Here is a 19,847-nt window from a genome sequence, read left to right as displayed (position 1 = left end):
GTTTCAATGCTGAAATGTTTCTAGTGAATTAAAGAATCGGTCTGATCAATGTTACAAAATGCTTAGCAGGTAAAAAATAAAACCAGACAAGACACTTGATTAAAAAGACAGTGGCCACAGGAGAGTTTAAGCGGTAGATATTAATAAAATGCAAAATAAAAAGTATAAATAACAAAAGATTATTCCCAACAGCTTTCAGAAAGCAAAGAGGTATTAAGGAGATTTAAAAGAAGCTACAGACGTCAGGTAATTTCAGATCCAATACAAGTCCAGCCTTCCTAACTGGAGCCGACCTGTTTACCAAATGTATTATTTCTATATTCTCGAATTATTTAGCACCATTTCCCTGCTCAGTCCTGCAAACGTGGATGAAATATTTGAAGATAATTATTTGATTTGCAATAAAACTAAAATAACAAGCCATTAAAATAAAGCTTGACCAGGAATGCATTAAATAAATTGATTAGAAAATTCTGCACCTTAAGTCATAAAACTCTTAACATAAAAGCAATGGTGTGTATCGCTTGTCCCAAAGCAATTTTAAGATCATGTATGTGTTCTCATCGGTGTGCTTATTGAAAACTGGCAGATTGGGTCTATTGTGCTCATAAGTGGCATTTGTTTTGTAGTAAATTGGCTAAATCATGTAATAACACAAACAGCTTTTCCTGCAAACATGCTCTGCTTCACAATAGAGTGACCAAGTTCACTTTTATTTGTTTGTTGGTCACATGGTAAAAGCCATTCATGTGCTGAGGTCCAAGCCGCTGGTGACTGACTCGCTGTGAGGAAGCATCGTTCTTGTGAACAAATAAAGGAGAATAACATTTAATTCTCAAAAGACAATTAAAAAGGTAGTGGTTACAAAATAAGTTAAACTTTCATCACAACACAATTATACAAGACAGGGATAAGAATCAAAATCGATTTTGAAAATTTCAAATGAGAAAACTCTTTACAAAAGTGACAAACTAAAAGAACAGCAGACTGAAGATCATTTACAAGAAAACAAGGAAAAGAAAAAGCTGCAGCCCTGCTGACCTGATGATGATATATTAAGAAAAACTATTTTGCTGTAAACATAAAATGCTAAGAGATGGTTGTTTTGTATCCGTTCCCAGTACACTTGAAACAGTGTAAGAGAAAAGTTACCTTAGGAAAACTGCAGAGTCGTCTCATCAGTGTCAGTTGAGGGTTATCGTGTGCTGCGAGCTTATAAACTACATTAAGTTACATGTAGCAATTTATTAAGGAATGCTAATGAAGCTAAATTTGACATTTTAGGAATCTCCAGAGCAAATTTGGCTGGTCATTCTCAACACTGGAACAATGACTCCCTATTGCAAAAGAACAACTTGTGGCTAAACCTCGGCTTAACTTTCATAAAACGCTCACTGGGAGGAATATTTGGCCTTTCAGATCTTTACCCTACTGGCTCATTCCCTTGGAGCAAAAAGAGAGTATTCATTTCTTCTCCGTTCAAAAAACTACAAGGTGCATTTTCACTGGTGTCCATTTCCTGAGGTTTTCTGTGCAAAAACACTGCACACAGAGGGAGTTGCTGCTGGCTGGTATCTGTGTGTGTTTATTTTGTCCATGCGATGAACACCACCACCTGGATCACGGTCAGGGGTCGGGATCAGTTCTGGGGGGTGGAGTAGAACGAGTGGTGCTGGTGGTTCAGGGCTGGAGGCTCGCTGGCAAACAGGAGAGGAGCACTCTCTGCTCCGTACCAGCTGAAAAAGAAGAGGGAATGATGACAGATGTGTCCCCTGTGCAGCGTGTGAGGCAGCTGGTACAGCCTTCTGCAGCCAATCAGAGGACTCCTGAGCCCATTTCTCTCTGGAGTCTGAAAGCATGAGACTAACCAAAGCCTGAAGAGTACCACTTCTATCTTAAATGATCGTATGATGTGTCCTGCAGGGCATTTTTATTTTCATCATTATGGAATCTGTCGAGTATTTCCTGATGAGTTATTTCCTCATTTGGTCAATAATATGTCAGAGAATGGTTTCCCGAAGGTGAAGGTTATGCTGCCCTCTGATTTTAGCTTACTGAATCCAGTCAAAACTCAACACTTTTGGTTTTAGAAAAACTTGAGAATTGATCAGTCTAATAAAAGTTGAAAATGATCTGCAACAGTTTTGAAACGTTTTTTAAAAGCAAAAATGCCAACTCATAAGCAAAGTTTCTATTATAGTAACATGAAGAGAAACTACGTGACAGGTGTCAGATCAGCTCTAAGGCCAAATAGTGCCCTAATGAAACCACATTGTAATTCACCAGAGCCCAGATTTTTATTTGGATCTGCACTTAAATGCAGACATCATAAATATCAGTCCCCTAAACATGATTTTTTTTCAAGAAGATTAATTAATTATTCTTTGAGAAATTAGTGAATAATCACAACAGAGATGTCAGAAGTGAAAAACCTCTCAAAAAAACGTATACTTAAATGATCCATCAAATATAATCCTGTTTTGTCCCTTGACTAACTGGTTGATCGACAGTTTGTCTTGCATGGTTTCACTAATCGTACCTAGTCTGCGGATGTGCACTTCGTCCCCATGGAACCGGCGTGTCGTCATCGCTGCCTTGAGGGTCATCAAAGAAATACGGACGAGGTAGGACCCTGCTGTTGATGACCCTGCTGCTGGTCTGGGAGGAGTAGAAAAAGAAAACAGGTTGAAATGACATCTGCTGCTTCAACACATCCTGAATTGTGTTAGATGCACTAACTACCTCCTGGGTGGGTTGGCGCACCCTGAAGATTAGGATGAGCAGGCTGGTTGGGAGCAGCTCCCACAAGAAGAGGATGGCCCCAAAGACCAGGTAGCCGCTGTCGCCCAGCTCACTATGCAAATCCGCCTACAAGCACACACACGTTATCTACTGGTATTGACTGATAAGGATACCTTGAACTTGACCCAGGCTCTTACACTGGTCTGATGATTACCTGGTCAGAGACGTTGTACCAGTCAAAGTTGAATGACTCCACCTGGTAGTTCTGCGACAGGAGGAGGACTGTGAGGTTGTAGCAGGCTCGACTGGCGAACAACAAGATCACCGCTGCTCCCAGTGCTGCTGTGCGGCACACGGTGGTCCCCTGGTCAGACAGAAAACACTCTGTTAACCCTGGAGTAGCATCAGAATTAATGGAGCGTGGGGGGGTACTCCAATGTTCAGGGAGTCTAAAGAAATGCATTAGGAGTGGTCACAATAGATGCAGCAGATAAGAAAAATTTAATCTTAATCTCTATTATAGGTTTAAAAAATGCTGGAGGCTACTTTTCCCAAAATTCAACTCAACAAAGACCTGGTTGGCAGCCAAGTATTTCAATCTTTAAACTTTCTGATTTTAACAAGGTTAAGTTATAATTGTGTCTAAGCCTTACCTGAGATAACCTAGATGACACAAACCATTTTCACACATGAACTCCTGAAAAAAACACTTTATAGAATTTCACATATGAAGATAGCAGCAGAAAATTGTCTGACTCAGACGCGGTCACGACAACGGGAAACTGAAACGTATAAATTCTGCTTCTGAAGTCACATGTTTTTGCTTACAGCACATCGACTACAGCATTGGCTGTTATCAACAACAGCTCTCAAGTGTCATATTACCAAGTTGACGTCTTTGTCAGCGTCTTCTACATGTGCTGATATATTTGCATTGTTTTGTTTTTTCAGTTTTGATAAAACTATTCCAGAAACACAAAAGACAGATTACAACCGTTTTCAAAGGATAAGAAAGATGACTCATGAAGGATAATATTACAATAATGACAACAATTATTAATTTTAGATGTATACAAATAGGGGGAGTGGCTCTATAACTTTATAGCTGTGTTTCCTGAGTGCACGTGGCTCACCAGGTAGGGGCTGGTGGAGTGCGAGTGTTTGGTGAGGAGCAACAGCAGAGCAGCGAGCAGCACCGCATCCAGGATGAAGAGCGAGTCGTTGAGTATGACTCGAACCAGGACCAGATTCCAGGTCCACGCCCCCGACCCGCTCCGGCCTCGGTACCCGAGAGCCGCACAGACCACGTTGACAGACAGGAAGATAACGTTTATAGTACCGTACACGCACTGTGCCAGCCACCTGAGGAAGATGTGGGAGCCAGAGTGAAGCATGAGCTTGTAGCTATAAAGTGTTCAATAGTCTCAGTCAAGATAAGGGATCAAAAGTACAGTGTGATAAAGTGTGACTTACAGTTTTCCGCCCCCTGTCGAGCTGCAACTCTCTCTCACTTTGAGCAGCACCTGCAATAATGAAAGTAAAAGCAATAGGAATGACTCCGCTCAGGGATTATACAAGTCATCACTTCAGTTTCATCAGAACATTCTTTCTCTTGATTTCTACCAGTGGATTCAAGAAATCCCCCTGCTCCCCTATCCACAGCCTTACCTGAGTAAAATACAGGTTGATAAGGCTAAGTGTGAAGAACTGCAGACAGACGGGGAAGCAGTAGAGCAGCCAGTAGACCACAACGGGAAGGTGGTTGGCCTCCAGGGCATTAACGAAGTAAAAGGAGAACAAGGTGGTGCGGAGGGCGGCCCACAGCAGGCAGAGGAACAGGAAGACGCTCTGGTAGCTCCATCTCTTGTGTCTGTAGAGGTGGCGCAGCCATAGCTGCACGTACACCACCAGGAAGAGCGCGGCGTACAGAGTGGTGTAGAGGATGGTAAAGCCGAGCTGCACTGACGGGGCCACGGCTGGACGGAGGGGAACCGGGGGCAGCAGGGTGGAGGAGGAGGGGGGAGGGCCGACTGTGACCGGAGCTTCCATTGGGTTACTGGCAGAGGCAAGTGTCCATCACCTCAGAAAAACTGCCTCACATTCTCCTCTCATCGTGAAGGGCTTACATGGGACATCTGAAAGTAAAACAATTATAATAAAGCTAGAGAGTATAAATCTGTGGAGGGCAAGACATTTTGCCAACGTTTGTACCGAGGTGTAAATCACTTCAAATCTCTGCATGAATGAGGCTGTTGTTGCTTCGTGGCAGAATCTAATGTCCTTTATTTGTAAAAAATTATTATCTGGCTCCAACCTCTGAACTATAAGAAGGAGCTCTTTGTCTTTGTCATGGCTGGATACATACAAAAATTAATATACAGCAGCATTAGTATTTCAGAAAACACATAGTGAGAGGAACAGGCCTACTATTAATGAAACTGTAACTACAACTTCACCAAAAGACTTACACTGTTAGATGACACACACAAACACACGCACACGCACACACGCACACACACGCACACACACGCACACACACTTGTCCTCAGGGGACATTACATTGACTAATAATGATTCCCTGGAGACTCACTGTAACCTTAACCATAGTTACAACATGCCTAACTCTAACTCTAACCAGGACCTCAGGAAGGACATTTTGCCTCACTAGGACTGAGCTTTGGTCCCAATGAGGACTACTGATCCTGAATGGGACTACACACATACATACACACGCACACAAACACACTCCAGCTTCACACACACTAAGCTATAGACAGCATCAGGAAACAATCCAACAGGAGCACTGTGTTATGGAGGAACTGACTTTCTGTCGTTTCGACAGTAAATGAAAACATTGTGATACAGAGTGATGCCATTAGAGAGTCAAAGTGTTCATGTCCGCAGGTTGTATGTTGCTGACCTTTGAACCTCAGTAATAATCCGCAGGTCTCTGCTCTTTGGAACATAAACAACCGACCACTGCTCCGTTGAACTGAGCTAACTAAGCAAACTGGGACCAACTCTCTCCATGACTGTGGGGTTGAACTGGCTAAAGCTGTCCCTCTGTGGCTGCCCACAGGGACACACGCGGTGGAAGTCGCTGTCAGTGATCATTAAAGGACGGGGACTGACCTGTTTCGCAGCGGACATGAAGCTCCGGGTTGACGCAGACAAAACAGCCGATGCTAATCCGTGTCTCTTCCGGGTGTGGGCCGAGGGGGCGGGGCTTCCGTTTGGATTCTCCCCGCCAATCAGCGACGGAAGGAAATCGCGGTTTCTTCAAGCTGTTGTTTACAAGCTCAGAGTCACACGGCGCGTGGGCATCGCATCTGAGGCTCCGGTTGTTTACAGCACGGAGGTGTTCGGTAGCGACCAGCTGCCAGACGCCGGTTCTGTCCCCCTGCAGCTCGGCGCTCAGCCCCGTCCTCCTCCCCGCACACTAACGCTATCGCTCGGTTCTTCTACGCGCTCTGGTCCAGTCGCGTCACGGACGTTTTGCATTGTTAAAGCTGTCCAACATGCCCATGCTGCTGCGCTCCAGAAGGTCCATCCGGCCCGGCGGCGGGGCGGAGGAGCCTGAGGGACCGGACACCACACCGGTTACAGCACGGAGAAGCTCGACCCGCCTGCCCGGGAGAACTACGTACGAGGTGGGTACTGTATTACTCAGCCTTTCCTCTCCCTCCTCTTCCTCCTCTGACTGCGCTGAACTTCGCTGTCGGCCACGTAGCTGGCTCTCGAACGTTAACTGCAGCGACGATAGCTGGCTAACCGGAGAAGACGCACTCCAGAAAGGATTACATAGACACGGAGCTGCTCAGCCTGCCGTGTATTCACTACTAATACCACTTTAACTCGTTTAATGTGTGTTAGCTGGTTAGCATAACTGCCGAGTGAAAACAATAGAGCGACCCTCTGCGCACAGCTCAAACTTCTTACCTAGCGAGTGATTGCATCATGGTGAGTTGTCTCTTCACGCAGTTTCTTTGTCATGGTGATTAGCCGTTCAATTACATGGACGTTGTATTAATTGTGCCATGGGAATGGTTTCTACATGGCTGGTTATGTACTGCTTTGTTACAACGCTGCTGCTCCGTTATTCACCGTGCTAATGTCTGTGGTCCCGGCAGGAGTCCAATGACTCAGAGCCCGAGTCTGTCCAGAGCCAAGCGATGGAGACAGACCTCAGTCCCCCGGCCGAAGAGGAGGAAGATGTCACAGAGGTAAGCTCTCATTCAAACTCGCACTCCTCCGCCTGGAATGTCGTTCATATTTTGGCAGGGAAATCGCAGCCTGCGTGTAATGCACATGGGTGCGGCCGGCATTTATTTATACAGTGCAGCACTGAAGTGAGAGAAATAGAGTGTGTGTGTGTGTGGTACAATAATCTAACTTTCTGAGGAGAATTATTCAGAACAAATCTAATGCAATCTGAAATAATTAACAAGCTCTATTATGATTCTCAACAAAATTACAAAATGTCTCACAAGAGTATAAAACAACAATAAAATGGAATACGAATTTGGATAAAATTACTATATTGTACTGTATTTCTTTAAAGATTTTAAACTCTTTATTTATAAACAATAAACTGGCCACCTTTTGACTCCTAAGCATGTTAAAATGCAGCAATATAATAAATGTCTTGATCAATATAACACTATTCATCTGCCCCAGGACAGGTCTAAATGTACACTGAGTACTGACCCGTAGGGTTTCTCTGTCTGTCTGTCTGTGTGTGTGTGTGTGTGTGGCTCGTGTGGGAGTGTATCTTTTGTGTTATTGCTGTAAAAAAGTTACATTTTTTAAGATAATGACATTTCAAGGCCAAAATAAATGTTATTTCTGTGTTTCTATATTGGCCAATATTTGTTTTAATCATTATCATATAGGGCTGGGTATAAAACAATATCCATGCATATCATTACAATTTCCATCAATGTGCAATACAAGTCCAGTATATATCTATATAATGTATATGCATTGTGTAAGCTCAGTGAAGATGTATAAGATAATTGAACTACCTCAAATTTGTAAATGTTTTGCTGTTTATCAAGAGTTTGTCATTGTCTCCTCATAAAGTAGAATTTAAAACCACAACCTTCACATTTGTCACGATAATTATCGATATTGACCGATAGGAACATTTTAATCTTCATAGATTTTTGGGCCTTATCAACCAGCCCTATTATCATATCATGTAAAATAGTTTTTTTCTAGTAATCCCCATCTCAGTGGCTTGATTCAGTCCTGTCTCTGAGCTCTGCAGGCAGCTCCTTTAACCTTATGGTTCGGGTTTTGCTCTGATATGCCTTGTCAGCAGTGAGACTTAATATCGAGAGAAGAGAGCAGTATCAGTCTTTCCAAAGCATGTAAATCCATGTAAATTGACCACATGGGAACTCTATTAAAGGTGAAATACACCTGGTAGAGCTGCTGCCTCGTTGGGGCCCTGCCTCACGCAGGCGTCTGGGTTCGATTCCGACCCGCGGCCATGTATGCATGTCCTCCCCCAATCTATTCTATCCCCCTTTCACAAGCTTACTCTGTCCAATTTTCTTTTTGTAAAAGGTGATAAAAAAAAAAAACACATTAAAATAATTGAAAAAAAGGTGAAATAATACAATTCCAGCCTGATGCAGATCATATGACAATCGCTTTAAGCAGACACGTTGGTGTAAGCTAACAGGTTTGCAGATAATTAACAATAACTTGTAGAACATAAAATGCCCTAATATGTTTAGGGTAAATGTCGGGATTTAGTAAATATCACAGACACAAGATAAATTTGAGGTTTCACTTTTAAAATATATATTTTTCTTAATGGATAAAAGCATACAAGTATATAAAAGGTCTAGTATGTGTTTTGTCAGATATTGATATCTTTAAAAACAAAACAAAACTATACAAGACTAAAATAATATAGACAATGTAAACATACAGTGTACCAGGATTCTAAAGACATTGAATTTCACAAAAAGAAAATGGGTATTTCTTATAATGTATTCATTTTCCATTTTTGATTTCTCCCCTTATTAGGGCCCAAGCCCTGGCCCTGTAGAAATTGTAATTATTTTTCTTATTATTAATCCAGAATTGACATATATTCTGGAGTAATTTGAATGCGAGCCCACCCCCCTATCATCAGTATCAGTCATCGAAAGTCTCTTTGATGTCTTGGATGTTGCAAAGGTGACAGGTTTACACGATCTATAGAGACACACGTGTGTTGGCAACAGGAAGTAAGCCTGGTTTTAAAAGGTTAATTAGATTTACACATCTTTCACCGTGTGGTTTGCACTTTCCCCTGGTCCCCAACCACTCTCTCGGGTCCGAGTTCGCAAGTGCTCCGGCCCACACAGTTCTGTTCCCAGTCCTAGTGGGTGTATGCATCTTCTCCTTTACCTTTTTTCATGAATACATTTTTCCACATGTAGCATATATGTCATACTTCCGGTATTACATGTGCGAAGATGGACTTGTAAAGTAGTCTTACTCGTAATCCCAAAACAAGATTGTTGCAGTAGAATGACACAGAAATTAGAATATATACATCATATTTATGCTGAAGGAGGTCCTATGAAATGCTTTGTTCTTTCTCTAATGAGGTTCTGTCTTCACCAGGATCTCAAAGGTTGCAGTGTTGTGCTGAACCGTCTTCAGGAGGACGACAAGGCTGATACTATCGATTTTGAGGAGAAAGAAGACATGTACCGCAAAGGTGGAAAACCTGTCTCTCGAATTCCTACCTACCATAAACGACCTCCTGGAGCAAGCCAGGCCTCGGAGCTGCCTGTTCTTAAAAAGGAAACGCCTGTCCATGCAGCTCAACCTCATGAGAAAGCTGGATTTGAAAGGACAGAGGCTTCAAAGGCCAATCCATTAGATGTCAGAGAAAGGGCACTACCCCTGCCATCAGTCCGAGTCCCCAAAATTGGCCTTGAAGCCCACTCTCCATTGACCAGTGCTGAACAAGTTGCTGGGACAGCTCACAGATCCACAATTACTACACCCAAGAGCTGGGCTTTGTCTGGGTCCATTGATACCCCTCTCTTGATTGCAAGCCCCAGGCCCGCCATCAGACCAGAGCAAGGGTCAGAGCAGAATTTACCAGAGGAAGACAACAGCAAAACCTCAGAAGAAGAATTTGACAACCCACCAGATGTCCCAGTAAGTCAGCTTTTACACCAGGACTCCCTCAGCGCAAAGTTACAAGATGACCCGGCAGAGGAATGGGATGTTGAGGTTAAAGAGGGGATAACAGTCACTGCCTCTGAAGACACCACAACATCTGAGTATGCAGAGAGTGCTCTCACCGCTGAGGTCGGCCAAGTGGATTATATAATTGATGAAGAGCCTCCCTGGGAAAAGGAGCCCATGAACAAACTTGAGTCCGAGGCCAGTAGCTCCTCATCAGATGCCAAAACAGAGGAGGTTTTGACACATGAAAAGTCTGAGCTCAACAGTTCAGAGGAAGTGAAGGAACAACCTGAACCACAGATAGTCCAGTCGGAGTTTTCAAAACTTGAAAAGAAAATGGCCGAGATGGATGAATCCGACTCTCCTGTGGCAGCAGAGACGCCTGAAGCTAAAGTCTCATCAACAAAGTCAACAAAGGTGAGTCATGTTGCTGCACTTGAATATATTCTACTGATATCAGTCATAATTTAGTTTCAACAGACTGCGGCTGTTTTCACATTTGTCTGTATAATTGGGTCTGGATATCGTCTGGAGTTGCTCTTCCACACTGGGAGTACACAACCAGAGAGGCCAGATGTGTTCACACCTTCTGGGAATACTCTGTTTGGTGTAGGTGAGGGTCAGGTCCAGATAGATAGAACATATAGGAGCCAGGAGATTTTATCAAAACACTCGCTCGCTTTGAATTCTTCGGAGGGTGACCAAATCTATTCACGCTCAGTAAGATATCACAAGGACATTTGGGAGTAAGGGCTGCACAGACCACTCGACTAGTCAACACATCATTGTAGACTAGTTGCTCATCTGAGATTTAAAGTGGTGCAGTAATAAAGTAGAGAGGCTCCAACTCTTTTGCGTATTACACCAGTGGCAAGACGTGAGGACCCAATGGGATTTAGGGATGCATACTTCAGGTTTAACTATCCAATAGGATGCGAACACCAAAGAGTTACAGCAATTCAAGTCTTTCATGGATGTGCTGTTAGAATGCGGGATGAGGGAGATATACTGGGATGCTGCTTGAGACATCTTCAGACTTGTAGGGGGAAATTGCTCATGTTACACTGTTGGCATCCGTATATTGTTCCACCTTCTGGTCTCCTTGATGCATCAAGTCTACATTAACTCTTCTGCATAAGACATCAGCTGCTGCCTGAGTTCTATTTTCACCAGCTTCCAGAAAACCCTCGTCAATAAATCAGTAATCGTGAATGCCCTTCTAGGGAGCTGATAGGGCAAAGTGTGTTTAATGTCCACTTCAACTGATATAGACATTTGTGTTCACACATACAGCTCCTCCAGGTCATGTCTAGAAAAGCTCAGGGTCGCAGTGCATGTGTGAAAAATTCAGTAACATAGTGGAATTTCACCATACCCTGCAGTAATAGCTGTGGTATGTAACACAATCCCAAGCTGCTTCCCAGTCTCTTGTAAACACTGAGATTGCAACTTCACAGATTATATTTTGTACGTACTTTTTTTATTTCGTCATTCTGCAGAGCTCTGGATGCTCCTGTTTCATCCTCTTCTTCCTGCCCACCACCCTGCTGCTTCTGGGAGGCTTCGGTGCGCACGTTTGGCACTACGGGCTTCCTACGTCCATGGCCCATCTTACGGCTCAGATGGAGCTGCACTGGCTGGAGGGCCTTGGATTGTTCCCCAAGCCTTGCAGCACTGATTGTCGGTAAGAAATAACAACAAAGTGTCCATCTTTCTGTCCTACTTTAGCCGTTGAAGACTATATGTTATTCACATTATCAGAACTCTTGAGAAACCTACTCTGAAAACCTTGAGAGTTGAACTGATTCCTGGATTGAGAGTGGTTCACAAATATAGTAACTAAATCTGCCTCTCCCTTGTTCAGGGTGCATCTGGTGGAGAGCATCCCGGATGGTCTGTACCTGTCTTCCCCCTCGTCCAGACAGAGCATCGCAGACAGCTGGATGCACCTGCTGCACAGGTCCAACAGCTCGGTCCACATCGCTGCTTTCTACTTCACACTACGAGGCAACGATTCAGAGTCCGCCGGCTCTACTGACTCTCAGGTCGGCACAGCGGCAGGCCACAGTCTCAACTCATGACCTTGATCTGTATATGTAGGGACTCTTCTGACTTATTTTAATGTGCATGTTTGGCAGGGACGGAGGGTGTTTGATCACTTGAAACATCTTCAGTCTAAAGGTGTCAAACTCCAGATTGCTGTCAACGGCCCCCAGACATCAACCCGAGACACATCAGAGCTGACTGCAGCAGGTACTACTTCATATGAGAAGAACCCTGTTCACACCTGGCATTAACATCTGTCTTAGGTGATCAAAACACATATGGACAGGTCATTTACTCACTCACTCACAGACACATCTTTATTTCTTTGTCTTTGCAAACAGAATAGAATGATGTTTATTTGCATATAAAGCAAATCTGATCCCTGGTGGTAACAGGATAGACATTCTAATTCCAGGTGTGAACTGACAAACTACAAACTGTCCACATTGGATCAGTCAAGACAGATTGTAAATGTTAAATATGAACAGGCCAATATGTAGCACATTCCTGGTAACTGAGACTACTCTGATCACATTTGAACATCGTCAGATTTATGATGCAACCTTAGTTGGTGCATTTTCTCTTTGAATCTAATTCAGTATTAAAATGTCTACTTAATAGTATTGGTATTTAAACTAAGCAAAATAACTGGGGAATGTTGTGTGTGGCATGTTTGAAACTCTTTGAATTGACCCATTGCAGGGGCAGAAGTCAGAGAGGTGGACCTCAAAGCTGTGACTGGAGGCATCGTCCACACAAAGCTGTGGGTCGTGGATCAAACGCACTTCTACCTGGGCAGTGCCAACATGGACTGGCGCTCTCTCAGTGAGGTAAGAACAGAAAACTATGGTTTTAGTCTGTCGTCCTACAACCTTTTGCTCTAGGGGGACTTGAGTCACCGTCTTCTTACAGATCCTATTATTATCCAGCAGATTCATAGAGCTGATGTCCCAGTGTAGTTAATAGCAACAGTCATTTTGATTTGGAGTGTCTAAAGCAACAAACCTCTAAACAGCTGACACTAAGTGTTTTCACAGTGAGACAGCAGATTTCAGTTCAGCCTCAGCCTGATGCTGCACTACTCTGTAATAGACTTTGAAGGAGGGAGGCACAATTTATAATGTAATTAAATGATGGACTTTGCAGTATCCGATTGTTACTGACATGCACATTGGAAGTAACTTATATTATTACTGTTGTTAATTGTATCTTAAAATAGCTTACTATTGTTATTATTAAGTAGAAGTGAAGACAATTTGTGTCAGGTTCAAATCCTCAAATGCATTTAAAGAGTTTTGTTTCAAATGATGGATAAATGAAAGTGATGCATTTTCCTGATCCTCTCAAAGAATCAGAATCAATAGTACAACATAACTGCACTGCTTGTAGATCAGCATGATTCAGCTAATTCCTCCCAATGACTAAGTTAATATTCTCCCTGGATCAGACCTCAGATGATCCCCTCACACAAACACAGAACTAATTGTGACTGATGCAGGATGAACTCATTTGTTGTTGTTTGGTGAACCAAGGTGAAGGAGGTGGGTCTGTTAGTGGAGGATTGTAGCTGCCTGGCTGAGGATGCTTTACGAATCTTTGGCGTGTACTGGAGCATTGGTGCTGGTCCCAGTCGATCCCTGCCCCCGTACTGGCCTGCGCGCCTCTCCGCCCTGTCCAGCGCCCAGAATCCTCTGCATCTGAAGTTCAATGGAGTACCTGCTCAAGTCTATCTGTCTGTAAGTTAATACAAAGAGTTTATAAGCTTCCTTGAAAGGATTACTTTTACTTCTTTATCGAACTGGTGTTAGTTTTTGACCATTACAGGTCTGATACTGAAATGTTTAGACCAGTGGTTCTCTAAGTCGGGGGCGCGAACACTCTCCGGGGGGGGGCGCGATGTCACAGACGGAGAAAAAATAAAATAAAAAACGACTGCCGTCCTGTCACTGGTTAGTGAAAGCTCCCTCAGTGGTGAAATGCTAGGGGCTGGACTGACACAAACAAATCAAATTATTTTTCGTTCCTGATCCACCAATCAAAAGAGGAGTGTTATCATTTTAACGCGAGTTGCACGCTTCCGAGTATAAAAGTAACTGCAGGCATGGTCAGCGCTCACCCTCACTGAGACGACACCCTGCAGAGTTTGTCTGATTGCTCTTGTTTCCTCTATAATTCAGATATTCATTGCTTTATAAACAGTCTTTTTAAAGACTCACTCCTTCCTTAGTAATACCTTCTTGCTCTTGCAGCAGGCCTATTCGTAGCCTAATCTAAGGAGTAATTTGCTCCACAGTCTTTTTTAGAAAGCTCATAGCCCCAAGAGCTAGCCTTCTAGCTAGCTAACCTCTTCAAACTGCAGCTAGCCCTTTTCTCCTTAACACCTACCTTTACATCTTCAATCATCCACCGTGTTGCAACAAATTAAACACCATCACCTGAATACTATTCTGTGCTTTCCCTGTCTACATTGTGTACTGTTCTTTTTGTTAGGAACCATTGCCTAGCACAGCCTTATTCACATTTCGTGTGCAAGTCGCTCACAACCACAAATACAAACACACTCACAAGACCACAACGTTGCAATTATAACTTTATTAACTTCACACACACTGTATCAGCAAACAAACTATGGACAAGTTTCTGATTCGTAAAATTCCGGCAACCGATGAGCCAGTTGCGAAGAAGCAACAACCCCTAACCAGCTTTGGGGGGGCCCCAGCTTGCAAAAGTTTGAGAACCCCTGGTTTAGACTGACGGTATTTTCACAACGAACTCTGAATTTGTTCCATTTGTATTATATTTGAAATAAATTCTTGTCTGATTAGAAGATACTATAAAGCAGTGCTTAGCTCATTATATGTCATATGAACCCTAATTTAAGTTCAGGTATAATGGCTTATTTTCTCAAAGTTGAATTAAAACCTTATTCCTAATTACTAGAATTTGTAGGTAATCAGTTCTCATGTACATCAAGACAGTCTGAATACATCTTGATGTGACCTCTCAGGTGTTTCTAAGTTTCATTGTGGTGTTTTAACATTTTCCCTATTTAAGCAAAGTCATCAGAGGGTAATTACACACCCACTGAAGGGCTGTAAAAGATTCCTGTTCCTCCGCCTCTTTTCTCCCATGATCCTCACTGCTCATTTTGTGATCCTACAGAGTGCCCCTCCACAAATCTCAACCCGTGGCCGCTCTGACGATCTCGCCACCATCTTGTCTGTCATCAGTGACGCCCAGAAGTTTGTTTACATCTCCGTCATGGACTACCTTCCTCTGTCTCAGTTCACAGAGCCAATCAGGTACACTCAGAGCCACCAGTATATACAACTGCAATGTAGAAAACCCGATAAATCACCATCAGAAAATTTATCAAGATGTTACAGCACTGGACCCTGATTGGCTGACTAAGCAGCTACTCTTATTAGAATGTAGCATACCTGCTGAATTAAACCTTTTAATAAAAATGTGATCAACTTGACTGACCAGAAGAGTTTAGTGGTGTCCAAAGTTCGTCCATGACTTGGAGAACATGCCTTCATGCACCACAGACATACTTTACATTTATTTACGTATATTTACATATATTGACTTTCCTCTGCAAAGCTTCCCCTGCTGAAGAGTTGAAGATGTGCTCTGGTCTCTTGCTCTCAGGTACTGGCCCGCCATCGACACAGCTCTGCGTGGTGCAGCCTGCACCAGAGGGGTACAGGTCAGACTCCTGATCAGCTGCTGGGAACACTCGCCCTCCTCCATGTTCATCTTCCTGCAGTCCCTGCTGGTGCTCAACAAACCACCACTGAAATGTGACATTGACATAGTATGTCTGGAGATTTTAATTCCTTAGATGGCGAAAACATATTGAACTGAGCAGAATGATGCTGAACCCTGAACTTGTCTTTATTGTTGTGACTTTGCAGAAAATCTTCACAGTGCCTTCAACAGCGCAGCAGAAGACCATCCCCTTCGCTCGAGTCAATCACGCCAAGTTCATGGTCACAGACAGAGTAGTCTATATAGGTAGGTTATTAGCTCTGCACTCACCTTTCAAACATTATTATCCACTGACAGATTCACAGGGGGAAAAAACATCACTCATGAATTTCATCTGAAGTATGCAGAGGGGTAACAATAATCCTCTTATCGAGACACTTTAGCCTTAAACTGAGACTTTCAAATGTAGTTTTTTTGTAAAGATTGAGACGAATCTGCTAATGTAGCAGAAATATGGCGACGCCTGCGAGCTAGTTCTGGCAGACAACTCGAGCTGCGCTGCGTCAATCATATTACATACATCATGTGACATACATCATGTGACATACCTCAATCTCCACAACCATCTATAATACACACCCACCTTATCAGGTGGTCTATTTAACCAGAGAGACATTTCCCATCAACCTCTCTTGCTCGCACTGCTGCTGCAGTATTGCTACCTGTTGCTTCAGCCCCTCCACCACCCCAGCATCCACCTGTAGGCTCCAACGGGGGGTTACAAGTATTTGCTCATCACTCCCATCATTCCTGTGTAATCATATGGGGGAGTGATTAAGTTGGAGCCTAGACGCCAAACACTAAATCTGTTGTAATAAATATATTACATGATCGAACGTGAGTTGTTTGAGTGAAATATGACAACTTTTTTCAGTGCAGATCAGCTTTTATTCACGTCATATTATTTATAAATTTGATGCAAAGGGGCTGAAATATAAAAATTAAACAAAAATATACATATGGTTATTATTCAATTCTACACACAGTTTTTTAAAATATAGATCTATTTATAATAATAATAAACTTCATATAACGCTTTTCTAAATGAAGTTCCAAATTACTTCTATCATCACCTAAGATGAGCAAGAGAAAGAAAATCAGTTCACAAAACAGAGGAGAATAAACTGAAAATAAAACGCACTGTATTCAAGTAAATATAAAGTTTTGAGACATTTGTTGTCAGTGACTTCCCCCTCCTGTGACAGTCCCACAGTGATGAGTGTTTGTGTCCACAGGGACGTCCAACTGGTCAGAGAACTACTTCAGTCAAACTGCTGGTGTGGGTCTGGTTGTGAACCAGACGGGCTCAGTGGTTGGGAAGGCCCAGCAGACGCTGCAGAGCCAAGCAGAGGAGCTCTTCCTCAGAGACTGGAGGTCATCGTACGCCAGCGCGCTCTCTGTGGACAGCGTGGACGTCTGCCCTCATGGCCGACACTGACGGTTTGCTGTACAACAATATTAAGAAGATCGCTTGCTCCTGTTTCTAGGGCTGTAAATAACGACTATTCAGATACTCGATTAATCTATTGATTATTAAATGATTAATCGACTAAATCGGATTATGAATGACACGTGCTGATACAAAAAATTTATTAAAAACCAAGTATCTATTTTTTCTGTTAACAAAAGGACAAGGAAAGTATCAGCAATAAAAACATCAACAAACGAAACTTCAGTCTTCTCTGGACTGCATAATTGTGATTAAAAAAGACGTCAGACAATAGGATAACATTACGCTTTTAAACTCTATATTATTGTAATGGATTCCAGAATCCTGCGTACAGGTATACACGTTTATATAGCCAGCTAGCTAACAGGCTATCTTACCGAGCCGTGTCTGCATCGTTTACGTTACTATGTCTAACGTGCCTCCTCTTCAAATGCTCATGTCCTGCTTAGAGCAGGTCCGCCTTACAAATATTGCAGGTAGTTTTTTTTTCAGGAAGCGAGATGGCTCACTCCTCAGCTACTTCCATCAGCACCTCCGGTAAAACCACGTTTAGTTCAGCTGCACGGCACCAACAAAAAAGTGCTATGACGTAACCACCGAATCATCGATGATTAAATTCGTCGGCAACTATTTAATTATCGATTAAATAGTCACTATGTCGATTAATCGTTGCACTCTTACCTGTCACTTGAATTTTATTTTAACTATTTTACTACAGAAATCAGCTGGCTTCACTGTGTGAACAAACACGGTTCATTTTATTGCTGTTTTCTGACCTGCTGGCCTCTCTCTGTATATATTTGCAATTTTATATTTAGTTTCAGAACATGCTATTTTTGTATTCTCTGTAAGCTTGACAATTTTCTTATCTGAGCTGCGGCGCAGGGGAACTGGCTCTGTACAATTTATTTCTATGCCTGGAGCATTTAGTATGTTTTCCTTTTAAAGTGTTGGTGCCCAGCTTTAACACTCTTATGCAGGAAATTAAACATTTCCAGAGGTGCATACACCATGGCCCTGTTTAATCTGCTGAAGCCATTTGTTCCATAACGTTAGTCAGTACAAGCATATTGTAAATAGTAGCAATCTTTTATTTCAGACTGATAGCTGGCTCACAAACAAATCTAATTTGAGCGTTAACCACTGCAGGCAAAATAGGACTTGTGCTTTGTTTGTTATTGAAGTGATGTGGATTTGAAAGAATTATTCATTCAGCTGGAATCGGTTTAACTGTATTGATAATTGCCGTGTTGCTTCTTTTGTTCACGTTTGCTGGAAGTTTATCAGTAGAAGTCCCACCTGCTCCTCAGCAAGTGATCTTTGAAAGCATCTTGATGCACTATAAAATGAATGGGACTCTTGATGAAGTCCAACATTGTCCTTGACAAACCACATTTAAACTCACTGCATCCAGGTTTCTTTCAAAAAGATCCGTAAGTTATTCTCAGAGAAAATCAAGGAAAATGTTGAAGAAAGAGAAAAGTAATTCCTGGCTCTGCACCTAAATTGAATCAGTTTGTTTCTGACCCGCACCACAACCTTTCATACCACATCCTTTCACCAAGTTGTTGTGTACTTCTGTTTAAAAACAAAGAAACAACAAACAGACGGTAGTGAAAACATGACATCCTTGGCGAAGGTGATAAATTCGGCCCAGCTGGGCATCTTTGACAGCTTCATGGACGACAAATTAAACAAGATGTTTATTTATTTTAAGGGACAGTCATGATTTGTATGACTGATGCTTGACCAAAATTGTATTAACCTCTCCTGGTATCTAGCTGTTACATTTATTTTGTTTTCATTGGGAACTTCAGATACTGGTCTGATTCCACTGAATGACTGGTGAATGGGATTCTATTTTTATTTTGAAATGCTGTATGCAGATAAAGCTCCCAATGATAAGCTAGCATGCTACGTGTGTTTAGCAAACATAATGCTCGTTTAAACTGTTAGCATGCTAGCATTCGGTAGCTGGAAAAGTACATCAGAGGCTGCTGGTAATTTGAAAACTGATTGTTTTCAATGTGTTTTTTCCAGTAAAGGGATCAGTTTCATCATTAAACATTCTTCAAATTAAATGTCCTCATTCTCATTCATTGAAAAATACATGATCTAATACACAAATGTTTCTTTCAAATTGTGAATCGACTGTTTACATCCTGCTTTTCTTTTTGTTGACCACTCAGTGTTTTACAATGCATGTCACATCCACCCAGAACTTTTTCAATCCCCCATCATACATTGCTGGAAGAGCCGTCAGGGTTCAGTGTCTTGCCACAGGGCACTTGGGCACACAGACACCTCCACACTTGCATCCTGGTCCCGAAGCTGTGATGTCATGAAATGAGGCTCCTCCAAATAAAACACGTGAGCACAGAGACCCCCTGTTAGGATATCTCAAGTTGGACCAAAGTTGTGGACTGTACGTCAAACTGTCATAATTAATATGGGTGCATCTATTTCCTATTTCTTGATTTTAACTATAGTCAAAGCTTATAGCTGAAACGTGCTTAAACAAAACTAGTTTGTTGTTTGTTTCAAATGTTTACTGAATAGTGCATCTTCAAGTACAAAATGAAAAGGTATGACTAAGTACTTAAAGCAAACTACACAAGCATAACACGTATAGTAG

At 42.4% G+C, this 19,847-nt stretch overlaps 2 protein-coding genes across 4 annotated transcripts; one reads left to right on the top strand and one right to left on the bottom strand.

Moving 5' to 3' along the window:
- Positions 1-680: 680 nt before the first annotated feature.
- Positions 681-6,125, bottom strand: gpr137 (G protein-coupled receptor 137). Of its 2 annotated transcripts, none has more exons than XM_053428311.1 (8): positions 5,875-6,125; positions 4,411-4,877; positions 4,216-4,265; positions 3,876-4,104; positions 2,957-3,106; positions 2,743-2,868; positions 2,540-2,658; positions 681-1,736 (listed from the first exon to the last, which is right to left on the bottom strand). In XM_053428311.1, exons 2-8 carry the CDS (start codon positions 4,789-4,791, stop codon positions 1,640-1,642), a joined length of 1,152 nt encoding a protein of 383 aa, XP_053284286.1. In that variant the 5' UTR covers positions 4,792-4,877; positions 5,875-6,125; the 3' UTR covers positions 681-1,639. The 2 variants fall into 2 exon arrangements, with proteins under 2 accessions (XP_053284286.1, XP_053284287.1); XM_053428312.1 differs by lacking the exon at positions 5,875-6,125 and adding an exon at positions 5,663-5,860.
- pld7 (phospholipase D family, member 7) lies at positions 6,106-19,293 on the top strand. Of its 2 annotated transcripts, none has more exons than XM_053428308.1 (12): positions 6,106-6,392; positions 6,873-6,965; positions 9,367-10,359; positions 11,442-11,626; positions 11,807-11,987; positions 12,081-12,195; positions 12,691-12,818; positions 13,521-13,724; positions 15,151-15,290; positions 15,643-15,808; positions 15,909-16,008; positions 16,998-19,293. In XM_053428308.1, exons 1-12 carry the CDS (start codon positions 6,261-6,263, stop codon positions 17,198-17,200), a joined length of 2,640 nt encoding a protein of 879 aa, XP_053284283.1. In that variant the 5' UTR covers positions 6,106-6,260; the 3' UTR covers positions 17,201-19,293. The 2 variants fall into 2 exon arrangements, with proteins under 2 accessions (XP_053284283.1, XP_053284284.1); XM_053428309.1 differs by lacking the exon at positions 6,106-6,392 and adding an exon at positions 6,430-6,702.
- Positions 19,294-19,847: the final 554 nt, after the last annotated feature.

The sequence above is a fragment of the Pleuronectes platessa genome, chromosome 8 (assembly GCF_947347685.1).
Source record: "Pleuronectes platessa chromosome 8, fPlePla1.1, whole genome shotgun sequence".
Classification (NCBI taxonomy): Eukaryota; Metazoa; Chordata; class Actinopteri; order Pleuronectiformes; family Pleuronectidae; genus Pleuronectes; species Pleuronectes platessa.
The sequence above is the reverse complement of the archived record's forward strand: the minus strand, read 5'-3'. Positions and strand labels throughout refer to the sequence as shown.